Source organism: Dasypus novemcinctus, chromosome 3 (genome assembly GCF_030445035.2).
Source record: "Dasypus novemcinctus isolate mDasNov1 chromosome 3, mDasNov1.1.hap2, whole genome shotgun sequence".
Classification (NCBI taxonomy): Eukaryota; Metazoa; Chordata; class Mammalia; order Cingulata; family Dasypodidae; genus Dasypus; species Dasypus novemcinctus.
In genome coordinates, this window is record NC_080675.1 from 2,111,735 (window position 1) to 2,135,835 (window position 24,101).

General features: G+C 42.0%; 1 protein-coding gene and 1 pseudogene across 23 annotated transcripts in view; one reads left to right on the forward strand and one right to left on the reverse strand.

The window, feature by feature from the left end:
- The window catches only part of KLC1 (kinesin light chain 1), a 105,140-nt gene that overhangs the window by 32,908 nt on the left and 48,131 nt on the right, over positions 1–24,101 (reverse strand). For all 23 annotated transcript variants that reach the window (XM_012527475.3, XM_058291078.1, XM_012527476.3 and 20 more), the window contains exons 2-12: positions 23,076–23,337; positions 20,041–20,271; positions 17,315–17,393; positions 16,539–16,764; positions 10,839–10,926; positions 10,085–10,186; positions 6,828–7,001; positions 5,293–5,392; positions 3,837–3,886; positions 3,683–3,750; positions 3,089–3,197 (exon numbers count right to left, since the gene is read on the reverse strand). In XM_012527475.3, coding sequence (XP_012382929.1) covers positions 3,089–3,197; positions 3,683–3,750; positions 3,837–3,886; positions 5,293–5,392; positions 6,828–7,001; positions 10,085–10,186; positions 10,839–10,926; positions 16,539–16,764; positions 17,315–17,393; positions 20,041–20,271; positions 23,076–23,336 — 1,488 coding nt within the window. In that variant the 5' untranslated portion in view covers position 23,337. The remainder of the gene's footprint in view (positions 1–3,088; positions 3,198–3,682; positions 3,751–3,836; positions 3,887–5,292; positions 5,393–6,827; positions 7,002–10,084; positions 10,187–10,838; positions 10,927–16,538; positions 16,765–17,314; positions 17,394–20,040; positions 20,272–23,075; positions 23,338–24,101) is intronic.
- Positions 13,096–13,880, forward strand: LOC139438068 (acidic leucine-rich nuclear phosphoprotein 32 family member E pseudogene; annotated as a pseudogene).

Sequence of the window (24,101 nt, forward strand, 5' to 3'; positions counted from 1 at the left end):
GCAAGATGCAAGATAAACATACAAAACTCAGTTGGGTTTCGACACACCAGTAATGAATAATCTAAAAAGTAAAACAAAAAAAAAATTCCATTTACAATAGCATCTGAAAGAATAGAACATCTAGGGATAAATTTAGCTGAGGAGATGAAAAACACTGCTTAAAGAAATTAATGAAGATGTAAATAATTGGAGAGACATCCCACATGGAATGGAAGACATTATTATTAAGATGTCAATATTGCCTACAGCAATCTACAACATCAATGGAATCCCTATCAAAATTCAAGCAGAACTTTTTTTTGCAGAAATGGAAAATCTGATCTTCAAATTCATATGGAATAGTGCAAGGCCAGATTAGCCAAAATAAGCTTAAAAAAGAACAAAATTGGAGGACTCACACTTCCTAATTTCGAAATTTACTACAGAGCTCCAATAATTAAAACAGTGTGGTTGGCATAAGGATAGACATAGACCAATAGAACAGAATTGTGAGTCCAAAGTTAAATCCACACCATCTATGGCCAGTTGATTGTCAACAAGGGTGTCAAGACAATTCAATGGGCAAAGAGTAGTCTCTTCACCAAGCTGGGACAACTGGAAATCCACATGCAAAAGAGTCAATGTGGACCCCTACCTGTTAACACGAACAAAATTGAACTCAAAGTGGATCAAAGACCTAAATATAAGAGGTAATAATATAAGACTCTGAGAATTGAACATAGGGAAATATCTTCAGGATTTTGTATTAACCAACAGATTTTTAGATTTCCAACAAAAGCACAAGCAACAAAAGAAAAAAAATAGATAAAATGGACTTCATTAAAAATAAAAAAACCTTTGTGCATCAAATGACAGTATCAAGAAAGTAAAAAGATATCTGCACAATGGGAGAAAGTATTTGGAAACCATATATTCAATAAAAGCTTAACATCCAGAATAAATAAAGGACTCATACAATTCAACATCAAAAAGACAAACAACTCTCAAAAAATGGGCCAAGTATTTCAACAGACATTTCTCCAAAGAAGACAGTCAAATGATCAATAAGTATATATATGAAAACATGCTCAACAACACTAGCCAGTGGAGAAATGCAAATTAAAACCACAATGAGATATGACTTCACATGCACCAGGATATCTATTAATAACAAAACCAAAAATAACAAGTGTTGGTGAGGATCAGAGAATTAGGGAACCTTGTACATTGTTGGTAGGAATGTAAAATGATGCGGCTGAGGTGGAAAACAGTTTGGTAGTTCCTCAAAATGTTAAACATAGATGTAACATAGGACCCAGCAATTCCACTCCTAGGTATACCCAGAAGAACTGAAAGCAGGGATTCAGTCATTATTTGTATATAAATGTTCACTGCAGTATTAGTCATAATGGCCCAGAGATGGAAGCAACCCACGAGTTCGTGAACAGGTGAGTGGATAAACAATGTGCAGTCTATCCATTCAGTGGAACACGGTTCAGCCATAAAAAGAAGGGAAGCGCGGGGACATGCTGCAGCATGATGAACCCTGAAGACATCATGTTGAATGAAATAAGCCAGGCACAAAAGGTCAAATAGTGTATGATTTTTCGCATATTAAATACTTAAAATAAGCAAATTCATAAGACAGTAAACAAAACAGTAGTTACTAAGGGGGAGAAGGGAGGAATAAAGAATTACTGCTAAATGCGTTTGAATTTTGGTTTGGGATGCTGAAAACAGCCTGGAACCAGACAGTGATGAAAGTGACACAGTTTTGTCAGTGTGCTTAATGTCAAAGAATTGTGCAATTAACATGGTTAAAATGATTTATATGTTATATATATTTCACCATTTTAAAAATAAATTGTAAAAAAATATAATACATAGATTGTTGACACACACTGATGACAACCATGCCACAACACCTGAGGGGTGGAATGACCACTACTGACAACCAATGCAAGCCCCTCATGTTAGGGTGAGGAAGGGTGGCACAAAGAGGAGAGGCTGTTTCTAAAGTCCCAGGTACTCCAACAGAGTCAAACCAGGTCCTGTGTTTCTTGCCCCCACTACAGCAGGGCCCGAAGACCCAGCCCCAGAGTCAGCAAACCTCAGGGAGAGAGCCAGCACCCAGAACCTTTGCTGCAGAGAAAAGCCTCCCCCGGCCCTGCCACTGCCCTCCCACGAGGTGCCAGTGTCAGGGGCACGTCACTGTCAGTACTGGAGGTGACGGCTTCTCTAATCACTTGTGGTGACTTTTTTGGAAGAAAAAAAGCTTAAAGTACATATGGACAGTGTAAGTAATTCCCAAGCAAAAAGTAGATATAAGACAATACCGTAAAATGAACTATATTTGTGGGGGGAGGGAAGGGTTCCACACTACCCTCCAACCCTAAAAATACAAAACAAAAATGTCATATTTTATATAGAAATAACTATTATGTATATTATATATATATAAACTCCTTATTCTGAGAAGTACTAATTAAAAGTCAAGAATTAAGCATTTTCCTGTATTTTATGAATTGTATTTCCCTTCCAGCCTAACGAAAACATCCCAACATGATGAAGGAAAGTGCTTCTTTACAGAGTTCCAACTAAAACTAATAAATTCTGTGTAATAAATTGGTAGGACCAAATTAGCGGATCACATTTGCAGCCTTTTAATGAAATACCTGATTTGCCAGCAATGACAGTGATGCTCCCACTTCTGGGTGAAAAGGCAGTGGGGGAGCAGACAGGGCGACCACATCCCCAAGCACGGGGCTAGGGTGCAGGGCTGACACAGCCCTGTGTGGAGGGTGAGCAGTCACTACTTAAACTCCTACCAATCATGGGCAAATCTAGGCAGGAGTTCTATGGGTGCTTACTATCATGCCAATTCTGTTTTGATATACTTTTGAAATTTTCATAATAAAAGGTAAAAAAATTTAATTTTGCACCAAGTCTTAATGACCTTTTAATATAAACAATATAATTTCATTGGTACAAACTAAAATGGTAAAGGCTTTCTATTTCTAAATCAATCCTTCAAAAACATCAAAGAAAGAAAATCACTAAATTCAGAAGTACTAATGGAAAAGACACAAGCAGAAGGGATGTGACTTACCTGCTGACGTGACCTCATGGCTGCTGCTTCTAATGTTTCAGCAGCTTCAAATTTGCCCTGACGTCTATAAAGTGCTCCAAGGTTTTTTAAAGTAGTGGTAACAGTCGGACTATAAGAAAGCATATTATGTATACAACTTTTAATGAAATATCCATGTTAGAGCAATCACTATCAATGGCACATAAGCCAAAAGATTAACAGACTCAATGAGGCAGATGCACAGGTAAGCCCTTAAGAATGTAAGGGTGGTAACTTGTCTTAGAATAAATATCAATTCATTTTACTATAGATATGTCCTTCGAGGGATATTTTTTCCTCTTAGAAAAAAGAGGTACTTTAGTACAAAAATAAAGGAACTTAAAATCCTTGTCTTTAAGCTTATTACAAAATAGTGAGAGAAATTTTAAAAAATTAAAAATAAATAAATAAAATAGAATTTAAAAAAGGAAACTTATTATAATAAATTTTCTGGGAAACCCAGATAAGGAATTCTAAACTTGGGCTTAAGGAAGTAAGAACTCATGCATTCGCCCATTCACAAGCAGCCCCTAAAGCACCGTTCCCTTCCACTGCTTGGTTTTTCAATAAACATACCTATCGACTTTGCAGGCTTTGTACCAGCCACCATATTCTCCAAAAGATGTCCCATCCTTTTGCTTTCCCTAATTACAACAAATAATTTCAAATGAATAATTATTTTGAACGCAATATATCCAATTTGGAAAATATCTCAAAAGTCTGTTCTTACTTTGCATTCTTCTCTTTCTTCAGCGTGCATCCAAATGGGTTTATTTTCATCTAGGGAAGAAAAAACTCATTGTATAAATTAAAGCCTAATAGTGTCTACTAAATAGAACAGAAAGCTGCTAAGGTTCACTGATGTCAAGGCTTTTATTTTTGTAAGATGTCACCTAGATGTTACTTCTCACAACTTGGATGGAGCAAGTACACATGAGCCCACAAGGAAAAGCAGGAGGCCAGTTGGGCATTGCCAGAAGTGTGAATGTGCAATGCAAACGCCAGTGACCTCAGACGTGGATAAGCAGAGGCCCCAAAATGACAAATGCTAGGGTCCCTACAATGCATTTCACTGACTGCTAGGCTGCTCATAAAGGTAGGAGAATGCTGAAAGCGCTATCTGAGATTATGGGTGACTTGCATGTTCCCTTCTCTGTGTGCATTTCAAGGTTGTCTGCAAGGAGGACATGCCACCAGCTCAGAAGGAAGAAACCCCAGCTCCAGTTGCAAGCCCACCAGTCTTTAGCTCCAAATCTCAGGCAAATCCCAAAGCCTGCTAGTGTGCTGCTCCTGCGCTGGGGTGGTAACCGCATGAATACTGAGGAGGTTGCGCTATGAGGCTGAGTGTTTAATAAACATTCACAATTCTTGCTGATAACTATCACATCAAAGGAGAAGAGTAGACCTAGCTTTAAATATTGGTTTCAAAAGAGCAAACAATATTTAAAACTTACTAACACTATTACTTATTACTATTACTGAACTCCTATAATATTTCATAGGGAAAAACACTTAATATGGGCATATTTTTTATTGAACCATTTAAATCCTAGAAAACCTTTATTCCATAATTCATCCAGGAAGCTCTTTACAATACTTTAAGGAATAGGAAAGGAATGTGGTCATGGCTCAAGACAGTGCAACAATTCAGCAGGTCTGGGAGGGCCTGGGAAGGCGCACCCTGCTAGGCCCCAGGTGCAGGTGGCAACGGCTGGTCCAGGACTGCACCAAGAACCACTGGCCACAGAACACTTCCAGCAGCAGCGGGGGCTCCAGGTTTCCTGGATTCAGTGCCTTGAAGTTGTACTTAGAAGCAACCGTGGAGTACAGGTTCTGACTGCAGGTGGAAAGGCCGGAGGGTACAGGGCGAGGAGGGGAGCACCTGCCCCTCTGCAAGCAGGGGCTGCGCCCACCTTGGCTGGTCAACAGCACCCAGGCAAATGACACATGGCAGGCAGTCGCTGACCATGTGCTGAATGAATGATTAAATAAGTGAATGAATAATGGGGTGGGATGCATCCCTTTCTTTTAAGAGCTATTAATATTTAAAAGTTGTTTATAGAATTCAAATTAAATTCATCTTAAAAATATTGTGATGACTTGGGTATTACCAAATCCAAGTTGGAAATCTCAATTTTGAATGCATGTCCTTTATATCTGCTTAGGAACATGAGTATATTTCTTACCATCTACAGAACCAAACTCCCTTTCGTGGGCACGGGTGAGAATCTCTTTGTACAGTGTTTCTGCTTGCTTGAACTTTCCTTGTTTCAGATAGCAAGATGCCTTAAAAAAAACAAAGTAGTTAGTATCCTCCACATATAAATGAAGTATACATTTATATCTACGGGTGGAATTATAAAACAAAGAGTTCTGGCTTTGGGCAAAAAAAAAACCCACAATTACTCTGGCACTAAAAAGTACAGCATTAGGGAAGCGGATGTGGCTCAAGCAGCTCGGCTCCCATTTACCATATAGGAGGTCCAGGGTTCAATTCCCAGGGCCTCCTGGTGAAGGCAAGCTGGCCCGTGTGCCAAGCTGGCCCACACAGGAATGCCGCCCTGTGCAGGAGTGTGCCCGCGCAGGAATGCCACCCGCACACGAGTGCCAGTCGATGCGGAGAGCTGGAGCAGCAAGATGACACAACAAGTGACACAGAGGGTGGGAAGCGGACTTGGCCCAATGGATAGGGCATCCACCTACCACATGGGAGGTCCAAGGTTCAAACCCTGGGCCTCCTTGACCCGTGTGGAGCTGGCCCATGCACAGTGCTGATGCGCACAAGGAGTGCCCTGCCACCCAGGCAAAAGGGGAGTCCCGCAAAGGGGAGTCCCATGTGCAAGGAAGTGCACCCCATAAGGAGAGCTGCCCAGAGTGAAACAAAGCGCAGCCTGAACAAGAATGGTGCCGCACACACGGAGAGCTGACACAACAAGATGACGCAACAAAAAGAAACACAGATTCCCGGTGCCGCTGATAAGGATAGAAGCAGTCACAGAAGAACATAGAGCAAATGGAAACAGAGAGCAGACAACGGGGGGGGGAGGGGGGGGGCGGGGAGGAGAAATAAAAAAATAAATCTTGGGGGAAAAAAAAGAGAAAGAGACAATAAGAGATGCAGCACACCAGGGAGCTGAGGTGGCGCAAGAGAATGATCGCCTCTCTTCCACTCCGGAAGATCCCAGGATTGGTTCCCAGAGCTGCCTAATGAGAATATAAGCAGACACACAAAAAGAACACACAGTGAATGGACACAGAGCAGACAATGGAGGGAGGAGGGAGAAATAAATAGACAGACAGACAGACAGATAGATAGATAAGAATACTGTATTGGGGAGCATATGTGGCTTAAGCAATTGAGCACCCGTCTACCACACAGGAGGTCCCAGGTTCAGTTCCTGGTGCCTCTAATGATAAGCAAGACAGCAAACTTACATGACAGGCTGGCACAATGAGCAGACACAACAAGGAATCACAATGAGAGACATATCAAGCAGGGAGCAGATATGGCTCAAGCAGTTGGGTACCTCCCTCCCACATGGGAGGTCCCAGATTCAGTTCCTAGTGCCTCCTAAAAAGAAGACGAGCAGACACAATAGCAGACAAGCGAGCACAAACGAGTTGGGGGGGCGAGAATGAATGAATGGATGAATGAATGAATGAGTAAATAAATAAACAAATACTCTATAAATCTGTGCTTCTGCCAACATTACCAACATACCAGGTTATTTTTTGTTTTGGCCACATTGGGGTCATCAGGTCCCAGTTTTGTCTGGTAGATTTCAAGGGCTCTTTGATAATAGTATTCTACTTCTTCATACTTGCCCTGGTTCTGGCAAAGTAAGGCCAAGTTATTTAACTGCTTGGCAACATCTGGGTGATCCTTTCCCAAAACCTGGGAATAAAAAGCAGTGTATTAGAAACACATGAGCTTTACCACCACAAAGACAACTCCCCACCCAACTGCCAGGAGGATCTTTCTGAAACAGAAATATGACTGTACTACATTTCCAGGCTCCAAATCCTCAATGGCCCCCAATGTGGCATTTAATAATGAAAACAACTAAGCCAGCATTTATGCCGCTCTTGGGGGTGCTGGGGGGTTGGGAGGAGACCTGAGGTGATTTCTTTCCCTGCTTGAACTCTTGTAACCCCTTTAGCAATCCTACTGGCTAGGTGGCATTATTACGCACGTGATGAAGGTGAGGTCTCTGGGTTGTACAAAGGCTGTGTTCACTTGGCTGCCACAGTCTGAGAGCCCCAAGACAGACTCTAAAGCCTAGTTCTTAAAAAGTGCATGACGCTCATCCCTAGGAGTAAGACGCAAACGCCAAGCTCTTCCACACCACCTACGTGTCGACCTGGACCACCCTCCACCACGGTCCCGCTCGATGTCCCCTGGCACTCTAAGCTCCGACTCAGGGCTCTTTGAGCTTGCCGTCCTAGCTCCTGTGAAGCACTGGCCTTGCCCAGCCATCTGTTACAAGCTACTTAACATTCAGGTCACTGTTCAAATGGCAGCTCCCCAGAGGGGACTGCCCAGTACCTAGTCTGAAGTAGCCTTTATGCCATTCCCACCCAGTTAATTCACAAACACATCATCTGGTTTATTTGGAGTGTTTTGCAAGTATCACTGCCTGAGATTACCTTGTTTCTATCTGTATAGCCATTTACTGCCAGGTCCCACCCATTCAAATATAAGCCCCAAGAGCACAAATTCTTTGTCTGTCTTCACCAATAATCTCATCCAGAAAGGTGCTGGGCACAAACAAATGAATGGATACTCAATGACTTCTTCAGTACCTTGGAAAAGCCAGTCATCTTCTCAAGATCGTGCCTTTGCATGCTCCCTTTGCATAAGGCATGCTCCCTCGCCATGTCTTCTGCACCGCCTACCTCCCCTTACCTGGCACACCCTTAACTCATTTATCCAAGACTCAGGTCACACACTGACCTTCTCTAGGAAGCCATCCTCAACTACCTTATCAAGCCCTAGACTGGGCAAAGCCCCCTACTCTCTCTCTCCCAGGGCTCTATCCTAGAAGCCAGCACACAATCCCTCTCCAAAGTCCAGGAGACTAAGCTCTTTAAGGCAGGAACCGCCATCTTTAATTTGTAAATCGCCAACACTAACCAACAATGGGGCTAAGAAGTCCTCAGTGAATGTTAAATGAATGAAATGAAAGAGCAAACATACAAGTCAATTTGGTGAATCATCATTTATACCTCATAATCTTTCATTTAATATAGTTGTGCTCTCCCTGATTTCAACCCCAGCCCACTCAAAATCTGATCATTTTATTTCATATGCAGATGATAGCATATAATTTTCCCTGTATAATTTGATAATATGCCTCTTTTCATGTTCTCTCTCCCGATTCCTGGCCATATAGGTCAAAATTAAGTGACCAATCTCTCAGTATCCACTACTCTGATTAACAATCACAAAAAATACCAAGTTAAGCTATTATCATTAGTCTTTCAAGGAATCGACCTGATACTTGAATCTCTATCACATCTGAATACATAGTCATACAGTGTAATGCCAAAATCAAAAAATCAATTTTTTAATACCTGCATTGATAGATAAAGACAGCAGTTACCAGTGGTTCTGAGGGGAGAAAGAGGGAAGAATAGGTGGAATTTGGGGCATTTTTAGGGCATTTGAATTATTCTGCATGATTTTATAATGACTGATGCAGGTCATCACACATTGTGTCAAAACCCATAAAATTGTATGGTGCAATGGACCATGGTAGGTAATAGTCTGATGATGTTATCTCACAATCTGTAACAAATGTCCACCATACTGTGGTGTGTTGATGCAGGGGTGTTGTATTGGAATTCTGCAAATGAGCATGATTTTTTGTAAGTTTACAACTTCCATAATAAAAATATATTTTAAAAAAATAATAGGGTGGGTTAGAGGAAAAATATACCAAATATAAGATATAAACTATAGTTAATAGTAAGATTTTGACAATATTCTTTCATAATTTGTAACAAATGTCTCACAACAATGCAAGGTGTTGGCAGTTTGTGGATGTATGGGATCCCTGTATGTTTTGCTTATTTGCTTTTCTAAGTTCACAACCTTTACTATATATTTATTGTTTATGTATGTTCATGTATGAATGATACAAAAATAATAATAATAAGAGTAGGTTGGGGAGAAAATACACAATGTAAGACACTTCGGTTATTAGTGATATATTGAGGATGCTCTTTCATTATTTGTTAAAAATATTTCGTAACAATGCAAGGTTTTGGTGGTAGAGTGAGGTATGAGAGCCCTGTTATGCATGTGTGTTTTGTAAAATCACAACTTTTACTATACGCTTGTTTATGTATGAGTGATATACAACAATAAATTCTTAAAATGAAAACAAATTGTAGAGTACAAGGTGTAAACCATAATGTAAACTATAGACCATGGTTAGAGCAATGCTTCAATATGTGTTTATCAATTGTAACAAATGTACCACACTCATGTAAGATGTTATTAATAGGGGAAAATTTGAGAGGGGGAGGACGTGAGGTACATGGGAATCTCCTATATTTTCAATGTAACTTTTTTGTAATCTAAATCTTCTTTCAAAATAAAGTTGAAAAATTTTAATACCTAATTACCACAAACTATAGAAGCTGGTATTAAATATCCAAGTATATACCTAATATACTTTTTCACTATCTTCTCCATTTTGCAAATAACCAATTAAATGCCTAACTTTGAAAAAGCTTGATGCTGAGCAAGAAAGAAAAGAGAACCATAGGACCTTTTGCAAAAACATGACATTAACTTAATCTACAGCTCTGAACTAATCTTAATAGATTAATAAGACTGTCTGCCTTACTAAAAGTTATTTTTAATACATGGTCATTAATGACATATCAAGTAGTCTTTTCTCAAACCTTGACACTGAAGTATTAAAAAAAGCAATGAAAGCTCAGGAATGAGTGCTCCCCACCCTCTCCCACCTTCTCTCTGATCTCCAGCGCTCTCTTGCACAGCGGCTCCGCTTCCTTGTATTTCCCTCTTTTCCCATAAAGCACTGCAAGGTTATTCAGAGTAGCTGCCACCTGCCAGAACAGAGAGAACCACTAAGAACAGTAAAAGCAACCAAAACAGAGAACATACACACACATAAAGAGAATATATTTATACAACGTATATGCATTTATAGTATGATTATAAAGAGATATACTCTTAATTGGATAAAAAAATACAACTTCAGGTAAAAGCAAAAGAGCAATTTACTATAATGTAGGCAGATTACAGTAAGTAACACTGCAGAATACTAAAAAATTAAACAAATCAACATCAACAGCATAATCTTGGTTTTTTAAAAATTTCACTGGAAGCCAGAAAGCCAACCAAAACTTACATCTGTATGCAAATCTAAACAGATTTAATAAAAAGCAAATATAAATTCTTTGGAAAAATTTATAAATGTACATGCAATTTGATTTAGGATCAAAAACTGTGGACAGGATCAAACTGGGGTGGTGGATGTAAACAAATTAAATGAGCACCGGCATTTGGTAAACAGCCACGTCCCCAACCCTACAGCTCATCGCTGGTGTGGAGCAAGTAAGAGAGCCTACCTGTACCACCTAGTGAAAAGGCAGCTGCTCAACTTTCCCTGTTGAGTTTAATATGAAAAGGAGTTGGGTAAAATGTGTATTAGGGAGAATAAAAATATAAGAAGAATGAAGAACCAGGGATACAAACCGCGGGATGATCTTTGCCCAAAGTTTTTTCACGGATGGCCAAGGCATCATTCAGTAGATTAGCTGCATCTTTGTATTTATTCTGATCCCTAAATTGAAAAACATTCATTAAGTTCTTTATATTTAGCTCACTATTATCTTTTTAAAATGTACTTTGGAACTATAAAAGTTAATAATACTAATAAATAATGGGCTAAAGACTTGAACAGACATTAAAGATATATAAATGGCCAGAAAGCACATGAAACAATGCTCAACATAATTAGCCATGAGGGAAATGCAAATCAACACCACAATGAAATACCATTTCATACCCATTAGAATTAGAATTTCTAGGCTATTTTAAAAAAGGAAAATAACAGGTGTTGCAGAGGATGTGGAGAAACAGGAACACTCATTCACTGCTGGTGGCAATGTAAAATGGTGAGGCCCTGTGGAAGGCAGTATGACAGTTCCTCAGGAAGCTAAGTATAGAATTACCATGGGACCCAGCAGTCCCACTACTAGGTATACACCCAGAAGAACTGAAAGCTGGGGCTCAAACACATATTTGCACACCGATGCTCACAGCAGCATTATTTACAATTGCCAAAATATGAAAGCAACCCAAGTATCTATCAAACGATGAACAGTATATACATACAATGGAATATTACTCAGCCCTAAAAAGGAATGAAGTTCTGATACAGGTGAAAATGTGGAAGAACCCTGAAGTTATCATGTTGAGTGAATAAGCCAGACACAAAAGGACAAATACTGTATGATCTCACTGATTTGAAATAGTTAGAATAAGCAAACTCATAGAATCAGAATCTAGAATACAGGCTACGAGGGATGGGGTGGGGATAGGGAGTGGGAAGTTAAGGCTTAAAATGTACAGGGTTCCTTTTTGGAACAATGGAAATGTTTTGGTAATGGATGGTGGTGATGACAGCCCAACACTGTAAGCATAATTAACAGTACTGAAAGATATATCCAAACATTAACTAAAAGGGAAAATCTTACGTTATATATATGCAATCAGGGGGAAAAAATCTTTTAATCCAAGGAACTGAACTACATGGTGAACCCTAAGTTAAACCATAGACTATAGTTAACAGTACAATTATAAGAGTGTGCCTTCATCAATTGTTAACACATGTTCCATACCAATGCAAGCAAGGTGTTAATAATAGGGTGGTACACGGTAAAACCCACAACTTCTCAAATAAATAGAAGTTAAACTTTAAATACTAAAAACCTGTACTTCAACTACTTCAAAACAAACAAATAAATGTATGTCATGAGAGAAAAGGTTACAAGAAAATTCACCTATAATGTATTTTCAACGTGAGCTTTGGAATCAGACCTGAGTGCAAATCCTGGCTCCTCCCTTGAGCCTTTTGCAGCTTGGGCCTCCCAGTCTGTTGCCCCATCTCAACTGCTGGGACAACCGATCTTCCTCCGCAGTGTGCTCTGGAGGGCTAGATGAGTAAAGTGCCAGCTGCCAGAAAAGAACCCAGGACAGAACTTGGCCTTGGGCATCAGGGCTGACACCAGGCTTTGAGGTCTGGCTCTGTGATGGCTGTGGGGCTTTGCATACAATAAGTGACCACTCAAAGTGCAAGGCTTCCCAGCTACAAAATAAATATATTACCTCTCACTGTTGCTTTAAGAATTAAATAAGATAATGATATGCTACAATTATAACACAAAAGCTTTTTAAAAATAGAGTAATCTGGACCCCCTTGGTTTAAGTGTGCCACTCACTAACGATGTGAAAGCAAACAAGTTGCCTGCTTGTTGAGACAGAGTACATGTATTTCTCAAATTGAGTAATGACAGCTACTTGGCAAGGCTTTGTCCTGCAGCAGCCAGAATGTCCTCAGAACATGAGAAGGTCAACAGGCTTCTATTAACTCCAAAGCTCACTAACTCTGCCAAAGTATATTCTTTTATGTTTAGCTTTAATTATCCTATTAAACATTATACAGTACCTCAAGTTTTTTTTGAGCCAGCAAGTAGGAAATAAAGGTTCAAAAACCAGTAGACAGTTTCTGAGCAGCCACTGAAGAGAAGGAACTGTGGGCATGCATGTGTGTGTGTGTGTGTGTGTGTGTGGACAAGGAGGTGGGGGCAGCTGTGTTAGAGTCCCAAATCCTTGGGCTCCATTTGCTATCCTCTCCCTTCTTCCCCACAACTACCTGTTGGTGGTAAGCATTCTGTTTGCGTTTCTTTTCACTCATTTCCTGATTTTTTTACATTTTAGGGTTGGGGGTAGTGGGAAAGACAGGAAAAGGAAAGGGAGGAGAATAGTGGTAGAAGAGGAGGACATGGAGATGAAGATTAATCTGGAGTTAAGGAACAGAGCTCTGGAAGAGGTAACAGAGTCAGTCCTAGGTAACTGCCGGGGTGTCCCTGGGGAAATTGAGGGCCTTTCAAAGAACTAGAGTTTCTGAGAATGGCTAATGTGGAACTAGTAAATTCAGTGGCTCTGCCTCCCAGCTTAAATAAACTTCAAAAGTAGGAACTTAGTGACAATATAATTTCTGGAGGCTTGGAAGTCCTGGCTGAGAAATATACAAATCTTACTTATCTTAACCTGAGTACAACAAAATCAAACATCTCAGCACAGTACAAGCTCTGCAAAACCTTAACAATTTGAAAAGTCTCGACTTGTTTAACCATGATATCACATGTCTGGAAGGTTACAGAGAAAGTATTTTTAAACTACTACAGCATATCACATACTTAGATGGATTTGATCAGGAGGATAACAAAGCTCCAGGCTCTGAAGAGGAGGAGGAGGAAGATGGAGATGAAGATGATGAAGATGAAGAGGAGGATGAGGCTGGTCCATTTGAAGGATATGAAGAAGAGGAGAGGGAAGATAAGGATGAAGATAAAGCAGGCTCAAAATTGAGAAAGGGGGAAGAAGTCATCCTCTTATACACACTTAATAAAAGAATAAATTCAGGATGAAGACGATGATGATGACTATGTTGAAAGACAGGAGGAGGAAACAGAAAGAACGTCTTTGAAAGAAGAGAAAATGAGATGCTGAAGGAGGAAGGAGATGACTAGATCATTCTAAGACTAGGTTCCCTAATGTTCCTGGCTTTGCAATCGAGCACTCACATTTTTGTTTCTTCATGTACAATAGCTATCCCTACTGAAGATAATGTGTGACTTTTTATAGGAAAAGTGTACTTTTACTATTTTTATTTTTGCCTTTTACCACTCGAAACACGATTAGTCTGTTCTGATCCCCTAGAGGGGATTTTTATTTTTTACTTTTCTATATATTCCAAAATCTCTAAAAGGAACAAGTATTTTACAAGCAACAGGGGGAAAAACCCAATTACATTCTTTTTAAACCATTTATATTGATAATATCTAGCTTTGGCCAGATCATATGTTGTTAGTGGGCACATAAATTTCAAAACACCTTTTGAAATGAAATTTAGCAAAATTCATCAAGATTTTAAATGCAAATATCTGTGACTAAGGAATTCCTGCAGTACTGTAACTGTAAAAATTTGCAAAACAACTAAATGCCTATCAACAGGAAAATGGTCAAATTCCAGACTATTCATAAAAGAATACTATGCAGTCATGAAAAAGACTGAAACTACTAACAAACTTCAGAGCTGCAGAGAGCATTTTAAGCAGTGCTCTTATGAGTACTTACTTTCCTTTTATGTGCTTTTCTATATTTTATCAGGTTTTTAAAATTCTTTTAAAAATCGTACATATCCATATAGTAATTATATTATTCCATTTCTCATCAAGTATCACTGATCCTACACCCCTCTCCTTTCCCTCACTGCTGTCCCTGTCCTGGCACCAATTCCCATGACCACATCCCCAAGATCTAATAAAAGCCCCTAATAGGTCTCTTGCCTCTAGGCTCCGACCCCTCCACTCTGTCCTACTCAGCTGCCAAAGTGATGCTCCTTAAACAAAATTCTGAGCCTACTGTCACCCACTGATGCTCCTGAGAGTGGCACTTGAGACCTCTCAGTCATGCCCAGCCCCCTTCCAGGCTCAGCTCTTACTATTGCCACAAAGTTGCATCAAACTGGATTTGTTAGTGCCCCCCAAAAGAGCCCACCCACTGGCAAACTCCTACCCATCCATAGGTCTGGTGAAACACTCCCTTTTCACTAATCCTTCTCTAATCCTCTCAACTGAAAGGAATCTATCTGCTCCAATAACATCTTCATGTCCTCTTATTAACACACCACCATCTCCCCACTTCTCTATTGTGCATTTAAGAGCACATTTCCTAAACAGAGTTATATGGTCCTGTAGAAGCAGGTTTCGATCACACCCCAACCACCCCATGTCACATCCCCTACAACCTTGCCTGTAGCCCCTAATCAAGGTGTTGCAACAACCTCCATTTTCGGTATGAGGAACCTGAGGCACAGAAGCCAGTGCTCTGAACAATATCCCCTGTCTATAAAGACAATTTAGCCCAGGTACTAATCAAACTCTCCTGCCTTCAAACTCAATGTTCTGATTCTCGTTGAGAACAGGAATTTATCTCGTCTATCTTTAAGGCTTCAGAGGAACCAGCCCAGACTATTGCATATGGTGAGTCTCAAAAAATGTTCGTTGAATTCAAACAACCAAACCAATGAAGGAAAATAAAGCAGATAACTGAAAACCACAAAACTGGAAGAGACTCAGGCAAACAAATTCTGCCAGGCCCTCTTCAGTCCCCCTTTCCCACGTCCAATTCTGTATCAGCTTAGCTTGGCCAGAAGACACAGGCAGCGCAAGGGCCCCCAGGGGCACTGCCTCCCCCATGGATCACTGCCCAGTGCCCTGCGCGAGGGCCATTTAATTCCCCTCAACATGTTTACCAGGGCTCCCAGGGGGAGGGACCATGCTAGAGCATCCTGAGGGATGGAGCCATCACCCGGGCCCTCAGCTTCCAGTAGGAGAACTAACAGAATCCAAATAACCCAATGCCAAGCACAATATGCAAGTGCATAAGAGCAGCTGAAAGAAAATTGTGATGGGAGCATGAGCCAGGCAAAGGGCAGTGCAATCCTGGATCCAAAAAGGAGTAAGTGCCTCAACAGGTGTGGGGGTGAGAGTTTTCTAGACAAGAGACACCTGGTGCAGAGTCTGTGGGGAAAAAAATCACAAGTCTAGTTTGTCCAGAGCAAAAGGTATATGGGAGCTGTTCTTCCTCAGAGGCTAAGCTGGGTGGTCACAGCCAGAGGCTGTCCTGACTGGACAATGCCATGGCCACAGAACTTACTACATAGTTTGAATTTAATCTCTGGGTTTTTTTGTTTGTTTTTTCGCTGTGCCTTCTTCTGTATGTCTGTATTTTTATTATTTTTATTTATTCCCTCCCCCCACTTGTGGCTTGCTTGTTGTCTGCTCTCTGTGTCCATTCGCTGCACACTCTTCTGTGTTTTTACCTGTCTCCCTTTTTTCGTTGCGTCACCTTGCTGAGTCGGCTCTCTGCGATGCGCGGGCCAGCCCGCCTTCACAAGGAGGCCCCAAGATGCAAACCCAGGGCCTTCCATATGGTAGACGGGAGCCCAGCTGATTGAGCCACAGCCGCTTCCCTAATCTCTGAGTTTTTTAAGAGAAGTGGATGATAAGGCTAGAAAAGCTTATATAGGTTAATAAAATTATAAATTTGAGGGACAAGTTTATTAGAAATAAATTAAGTGGATAGAAATGAGGAAATACTAACCTGTACACCAACGCCAAGATGTTCAGCATTGTGGCCACATCGGGATGGTCGTGCCCAGAAGTCTTCTCCAGGTCCTCCAAAGCCTGCTTGCAGAGAGGTACGGCAACTTCGTAGCGCCCTTGTGAGGCGTACTGGATGACGAGGTTGTGCAGAGTCCGGAGCCGGGCCGGGATCTCGTAGCCGCCCTGCTGGGCAGCTGCCGCAGCACTGCTATGCTGCTGCTGGACTGCAAAGAGAACACTTGACTTCAAGGGCATTTTAAAGAAACTTTTCCAGAGGAATCATGTTATTTAACATTTTTCTTCTCTAGGTTTTGGTCTAGCTAGCACTTGGCCCACTATACTATTTAAATCTTTTCCAGTGCCCCCCAATAACAGTACTAGCTTATCAAGGATGAGGGGCTATCCACTGATGATGCAACAAGATCTCTCCCAGTACTAGGAAAACAGAAAAAAAGTTATTTGACCTTGTTCACTATGTAAGAATCATACAGATCACTTCTAAGTTGTTTATCCATGCTCCTGTTGTCTTCTGATGTCTGTTCTAACATATTCTATATCCCAAAAAGCAAAAATCACTTTAAATTATTTTGGGAAAGAGGCAAAGTGTAAATAAATCCAATAAATCAAAAAACAAAAGGTAATCCTAATGCACATATGCTTTTGTTAGACAGGCTACATGTACTAAGCCCTCCACTAATTATTATAATTATATCCCAAGAGAAAAAAACTTCCTGGTTTCTAGTATGATAGTGGACTGCACTAATCATCACTTACTTCCTTGGCCTGGGTCATCTTCATCATTTGGGAAAAGGTCATCAAGAGGTTCTTTGGTAGAATCAGTATCTTTGTCCTCCTACAAAAAAGACCCAGGACAATCCTTAAAATCTTACAACTACTGTAATTCCCCAACAGAAATTTTTTAATATAAATTCATTTTAATTAAAGAACTTAGGTCAGTTTTTAAGACCAAATGTGGAATTACCTGCAATTTGGCTTATGCAACAGTTTAGTTATAATAATAAAAAGTTTGCCAAAGACTAAACGCAGGTTAGCAGAACTAACCGTCAATACATTTTCATGCCTTGAATCCTTTACCTGTGTCCTGAGGGAGTGCAGGTGGAAGGGTAAAACCCTTACTAAAAATAAAAACATATATAGAGGGAAGCAGACTTGGCCCAGTGGATAGGGCGTCCGCCTACCACATGGGAGGTCTGCAGTTCAAATCCCGGGCCTCCTTGACCCGTGTGGAGCTGGCCCACGCACAGTGCTGATGAGGACAAGGAGTGTCCTGCCACGCAAGGGTGTCCCCTGTGTAGGGGAGCCCCACGCGCAAGGAGTGCGCCCCGTAAGGAGAGCCGCCCAGCACGAAAGAAAGTGCAGCCTGCCCAGGAATGGCGCTGCACACACGGAGAGCTGACACACAAGATGATGCAACAAAAGGAAACACAGATTCCTGTGCCGCTGACAACAACAGAAGCGAACAAAGAACATGCAGCAAATAGACACAGAGAACAGACAACTGGGGAGGGGGAGTGGGAAGGGGAGAGAAATTTAAAAAATAAAAAAGCATATTTGGAAACCAAACATCTAAAAACAGATTAAAGAGGGGCTTCTCGGATTCCCCCTCCACCTCTGCCTCCCTACTCTGCCATGAACCAGCCAGCACTGCCACAGGCCCTACGAGCAGCTTTAAACCTTGCAGCTTCAAGAGTTGATCACTTGTGTCTCTCCACAGACTGCCAATTAGTGAGAGGGGAAACAGTACTACACAGTAGAGAAAAGAGGCGACCCTGACCGGGCAGACGGGTGAGCCTCCCAGGCAGACAGGTGAGCCTCCCAGGCAGCAGAGGAGCACTGCTGCCTCATGACGGGCTCTGAGATGCCCGAGTGGAGTGCCCTCAGAAAGCTGAGACACACCAAGAGTGAGGAAGAAGCTATAGAACAGCCAGCCTGTATTCTTCAAAAGTGTCAACATCACGACAGATGAAGACTGAGTACCTGCGCCAGGAGAAAGACTAAAGAGAGGGGACAACTAGAGGCAATAGGTGGTCTTGAACCAGACCCCAAAATGGAGTGAAAATGTGCTATGAGGACACTGCTGGTGCCTTGAACAAAACTGGAGAACAGACTAGAGTGGATAAAGTGCCCTATCAAGGGTAAATCTGAGCTGGGCACAGAGGGATGGCAGAAGGATGTCCTTGCCCTAGGGCAAGGTGTAGAGGCAGTCTGGGTGCCGCCCCTCCCACACATCCCTGCAGGAGCAGCCACTCGGGCACATACCCTCAGAGGGTGGAGAGAGTTCACTCACTCTTTCTTTTCTCCAAGTAGGACATTTTTTCTAAATAAAAAGTTTTAAAAGTCTCTGACTTAATGCAAGAGTCTTCCCGTTCCCCACATTACCATGTACTCCAGGTAAATGGCAGCACTCCATTCCTTCTCACGGCTGCCTTGGCCTACAGAAATACCTCTTTCTAACAAGCATTTCCTCTCCCCTGACCTAGAGGAGGTGTGAGGGAGAGGTACAGAAAGTGCAATAAGAAGGTGCGCAGGTTTGCTGGCGCTGGGCACGAGGCCCTCCCACAGCCCTAGAGGAGAGGCTGAGGCTGGAGGCATACCCAGGAGGCCCAACTGGCCCAAGGAGCCACCAGTACGTTAGCGCTGAACCACGGGAACCCAGGAGTGGATCCTGGGACAAGGCACACGAGTGGAAGGACCAGAGAAAGCCCAAGTCCAAATTCTAGCTAGGAGTAATGTACCAATGTTAATTTCTTAAGTTATGACAAAAAGCTACTAACGTTAGAGGAAACTTTACTATCCTGCACCTTTTCTGTAAATCTATAATCATTCCAAAATCAAGTTTATTTAAGGACGTTAACTAAATCAGAAATAAATTAATGAAAAAATAGTGGAATGAACATCCAAAGGGAGTCGACAGGAAAAAGAAAAAGCCCTAACATCCCAGGAACAGAAAGAAGAGCTGGTAAGGGAGGTGAGGGGGGAGGCAGGAGGACCAGCTGGTCCTGGCGGCAAGGGAAGAGGATTTCAAAGCGAACGGCAAGCCACAGAGGCCGGCTCATCGAAGTCTGCCTTTGGCAGTGGAGGAGGCCCCTGGTGACCTGAAGGAAAACATCTCAGCAGCATGGTAAGGACATGAGCCAGACTGCAACGGGTGAGGGAAATTCAGGAAATCCCACGCTTACACAGACCTCATCAAAGAAATGGTAGGTAAGGGTGCCTTTTTGCATTGCCCCCTAAGTTTACAAAGTATTTTTACATTTTCTGACCATTTTCTAAAAATCACCTAGGAAGAGAATAGGCAAAGAAAACTTATGTGACTCTCCCAGAGACACAAAGTAAGGGACTTGACTCCAAGACCCACAATGCTTGATGTCTCTAAATACAGTCACTTGAGGGGATGGAAAACACTCACAGTTTTACTGAAATAATACACTGGCTGCTATATGTGAATCTCACACTCAACCTACAATAGAACCACTTACGGATGGAGAAATGTCATCATCGTATTTTTTTAACTGATTCATGAATTCCAGGTGTTTCTTTTCTTCCTCCAGTTGAGCCACAGACTGTTCGCTCTTCTGCAATTTCTGCTGTGTGTTGGCCAATTCATCCCGCAGCCACTGGTTCTCCTGGCACAGACGACGAACCTGAGCACGCAATTTCTGTTTCTCTGACTCAACTGCATTCAGATGATTTGACAAAGCCATCATAACCTAAATAGACAAAAACGTTTAAAACACTATAGCATACTTTCCAACAAATATCATCTCCGATCTACTTAGGCATTCTTTGGCTTGAGCTCAAATCCTACATTTGCAGACATTTTCTCCAAAGTACAAATAAGAACAATTGGCCATTTAATTCTATTTCTACCCTTCGGCCACAGGCTACATGTGGATTGTGGTAAAGAATATCCTAATATATGCAGAATAGCTACAAAAATTACCCATTCTTTTTTCTCTGAGAGAATCTCAGAAGGACTGGCAATGTGCACACCATACTACTCCTCAGTATGATTTCACTTCTATCAAGATGGCTGCAACATCATTTTTCATAAAGACTAAAGGGAGAAAACTTATATAACAGGTACATGAGACTGTGTGTATGGGCATTCAAATGTGTGCAGATAGAGTACGGGTCAGGGAGCAGCTGGGGGAGCCAGGGAAGAGTGGCCATACAAATTTTCTTCAATGTTCCAAGAGAAGAGAAGAAATCTCTGTAGCTATAAGCAAAAACAAAAATGCCTTAATGCATTCGCACGCAGTGCACTGATGACTTTCAACAATAGACCTGCCTGAGGTCATAAGCCAGTTCCTAGGAGTAAAGAGCAGAAAGTGCTGGGATGAAAGGCAACTGGCTTCAGACTCTTCTCACTTTAGATCATGTGTCTGGCTTTCCCTCTTTACTTTCCTTCTAGGTTTAAAAGCTGAAACTCCAGAAGATGGTGTTTTTTCCTTCCTTCTTTTTTTAACCCTGACATGTGCCAAACTAAAAAAGGAAGTTCATATCCCCGTTCAACAACAAAACATGAGAAATAATAGATTCACAATAACCAGACAAAAATGAGGCTCTACACTTAGAACCAGAACTTGGTTAGGAGGAAGACCCTGAAAACAAGGGTATGGAGCATCCCTCAGGTATAGAACAATGTCCTTTATGAAAGGTGAAACTGGTGACTCCCGCAGTCCCCATGGTCATTCTATCACTAGCCAAGAAGAAAGCTAATAAAGAAATTGATATTTAATATATTTCATTTCATCTCAGATATGCTGGCAGAGCTATCAGATTCCAAAAGTTATCATGGGGGAAAAATCTGAGCGGGTCCCAGTTTTTTCACCTACATGCCTAGCATGACAGAAACAAAGGTACCTTGTCCTAGGATACTGCAGAGACCATCAGCTGCCACCCAATAACCATTCTCCCGTTTCCTTAGACGTAAGAACCTTTAACTTTAAAAGGGTGGGAAGCAGACATGGCCCAACGGATAGGGCCACATGGGAGGTCCGCGGTTCAAACCCCAGGCCTCCTTGACCCGTGTGGAGCTGGCCCATGCGTAGTGCTGATGCGCGCAAGGAGCGCCCTGCCACCCAGGGGTGTCCCCCGTGTAGGGGAGCCCCACGCACAAGGAGTGCGCCCCGTAAGGAGAGCCGCCCAGCGCGAAAGAAAGTGCAGCCTGCCCAGGAATGGCGCCGCCCACACGGAGAGCTGACAGACAAGATGACGCAACAAAAAGAAACACAGATTCCTGGTGCTGCTGATAAGGATAGAAGCGGTCACAGAAGAACACACAGCAAAATGGACATAGAGAGCAGACAACTGGGGATGAGGGGGGGAAGGGGAGAAAAATAAATAAAAGGGTTACAACACTTCCCAGCCTCCCTCACAGCTAGGTGTGGCCACGTAACCAAGTTCCAGCCAAGGAAATGTAAGCAGAGCGCCCATGACAACCTTGGGCGGTAGCCTTGGAGGGATCGGGCATACCCTTCCTTGCCCCTTCCCCATCCCTAGCAGAGGGTCATATGGCTGCAGCTGAAGCCGCCTTAGCCCAGGTGACAGCTGCCAAGGCACAGGACAGGAGGCAGTGCACGGAGCCTTGGTGTCCCCAGGGACCCTGCAGCTACCAGGGTCCACCTACCTCGGTGCTAGCTAATACTAGAGATGCCCAGCTCTGCTGTTCAAGTCCCTGTGACAGTTTGAAATTATTAATGAATTCCAAAAAGAGATATTGGAATGTTTGTAAACTGATCTCTCCTTCTGGGTATAACAGATTGTATTAACTTCAGAGGTTTCACTTTTGCTTGATTAAATTAAGATTAGGGCTTTGATTTGGCCACATCGGTAGGACATTGAGTCCCTGCCCCCTTCGTGGGCAGACACTCACATAGAGAAGAACACAGAGGAAGAGAGATGGCTCATTAGACAGAGCAGAGGCCCCAAGAAGAGAGATGGGCCTCGTAGTCTACAGCTGACCTTATGAAGAGAACTGAACAGCTGAGCCTGTAAAGAAACAGCCCCAGGCAGAGAGGCAACTCCTATACCAGCCTACAGCTGAGATGGGAAGAAGCTAGGACCATGGAGCCTTAAGAGGAAGAAGGCAGCTGACCCTCGCAGATGTCACCCACCATCTTGCTCCAACATGTGGCAAATGACTATGGGGGAGAAAGTACCTCCTAGAGCACCTTGAGTTGGACACTTTAGGGCCTTGTGACTGTCAGCTTCTACTTCAAATAAATACTCTTTATAAAAGCCAACAGAGTTCTGGTACTTTGCATCAGTATCCTTTGGCTGACTAACACAGCCTGCTGCTTTTTCATATATGCAGCCAAATGATACACAGGGTGGCTTTTATTTTGGCTGTTTTTTAAAATGCAGACATGCACAAATCAACCATCATTGAACTGTCATCCATAACCCACGTATAAGTTCATCTCTGTCAGTTACCTACTCTAAGACTGTATCCTCCCTCTGCTTTCCCCAGACCACCCAGGTCATGTTCATGCCCGCGTCATGCCGATACCTGTGCCTCACTCAGGCCAAGCTCCAACATTTCCAGTGACTTTCGGATCATGTTCGATTTTTCTTCCACCAGATTACTTTCATCATCTTTCTTCAAACACTTCAGTGTCTCAAGTAAACTTTGTAAAATGGAATTGTGCTCATTCTTCAGAGCTTCCAGCCCCTGAATTACTTGCTTTGTCTTGGAAATAATTTCATCCTGTGTAAGCTTCTCCAACTTGTCTTCTTTTATATACACCATTGTGGACATGTTGTCATACATTCTAGAACAGAAAAAGAAAAAGAAAACAATCAGACTTCCCAGCACAGGTTATACCTCTGTTACATCTTTACTAGTCTCTGGGTATAAATATTTTTTAATGAACAATTTTATAGGTGGAAAATAAATATAAACACTTGTAATTTATAACCTTAAAATACTATATTCTGTATTATTTGGTTTATGTGAAAATTCTTTTTTATGAATGAAATGACAACAACTAAAATTAATGCCAAATAGCAAAAACAGCAAACATCTAAATGGCTTTTGCCTCAAAAAAAAAAACCATACAGCCTGAGTGAACAAACATTTCTTTCAATGTTTGCAGGCTTTTTTTTCCTTAAAATTCCTGGTAACATATTCATCCAAAGCCTTTAAAGGTGAGCTGGAGCTAGAAGAAGAACCAGCAAAAGAACATGGGCACAGGAGGGGCAGCAGCAGGAGAGAGGTGGTCCAAGGACACGAGCAGGGAGCTGGGTGCTGCCAGCTCCAGGAGAGATGGGTGAAGCGGTCCTCGGGATGAAGGATACAGGGTTTGGAATGAACCTTACAACACTGTGTTAGGAAAAAGCAAGGGGGCAAGGGAGTGTAAGTCAAGATCAGTAAAATGCTGGTAACTAGTGAAGCTGGGCAATAGTTCGTGTATGTTGAAAATTTTCCACAATTAAGTTTTAGGTTTTTTAAAAAGGCCATGAACAGTGGATCATTAAGAAAACCTTCTCAGCAGAGTGATGGGAACTGGAGTCAGACTGAACGTCACAGTCATTT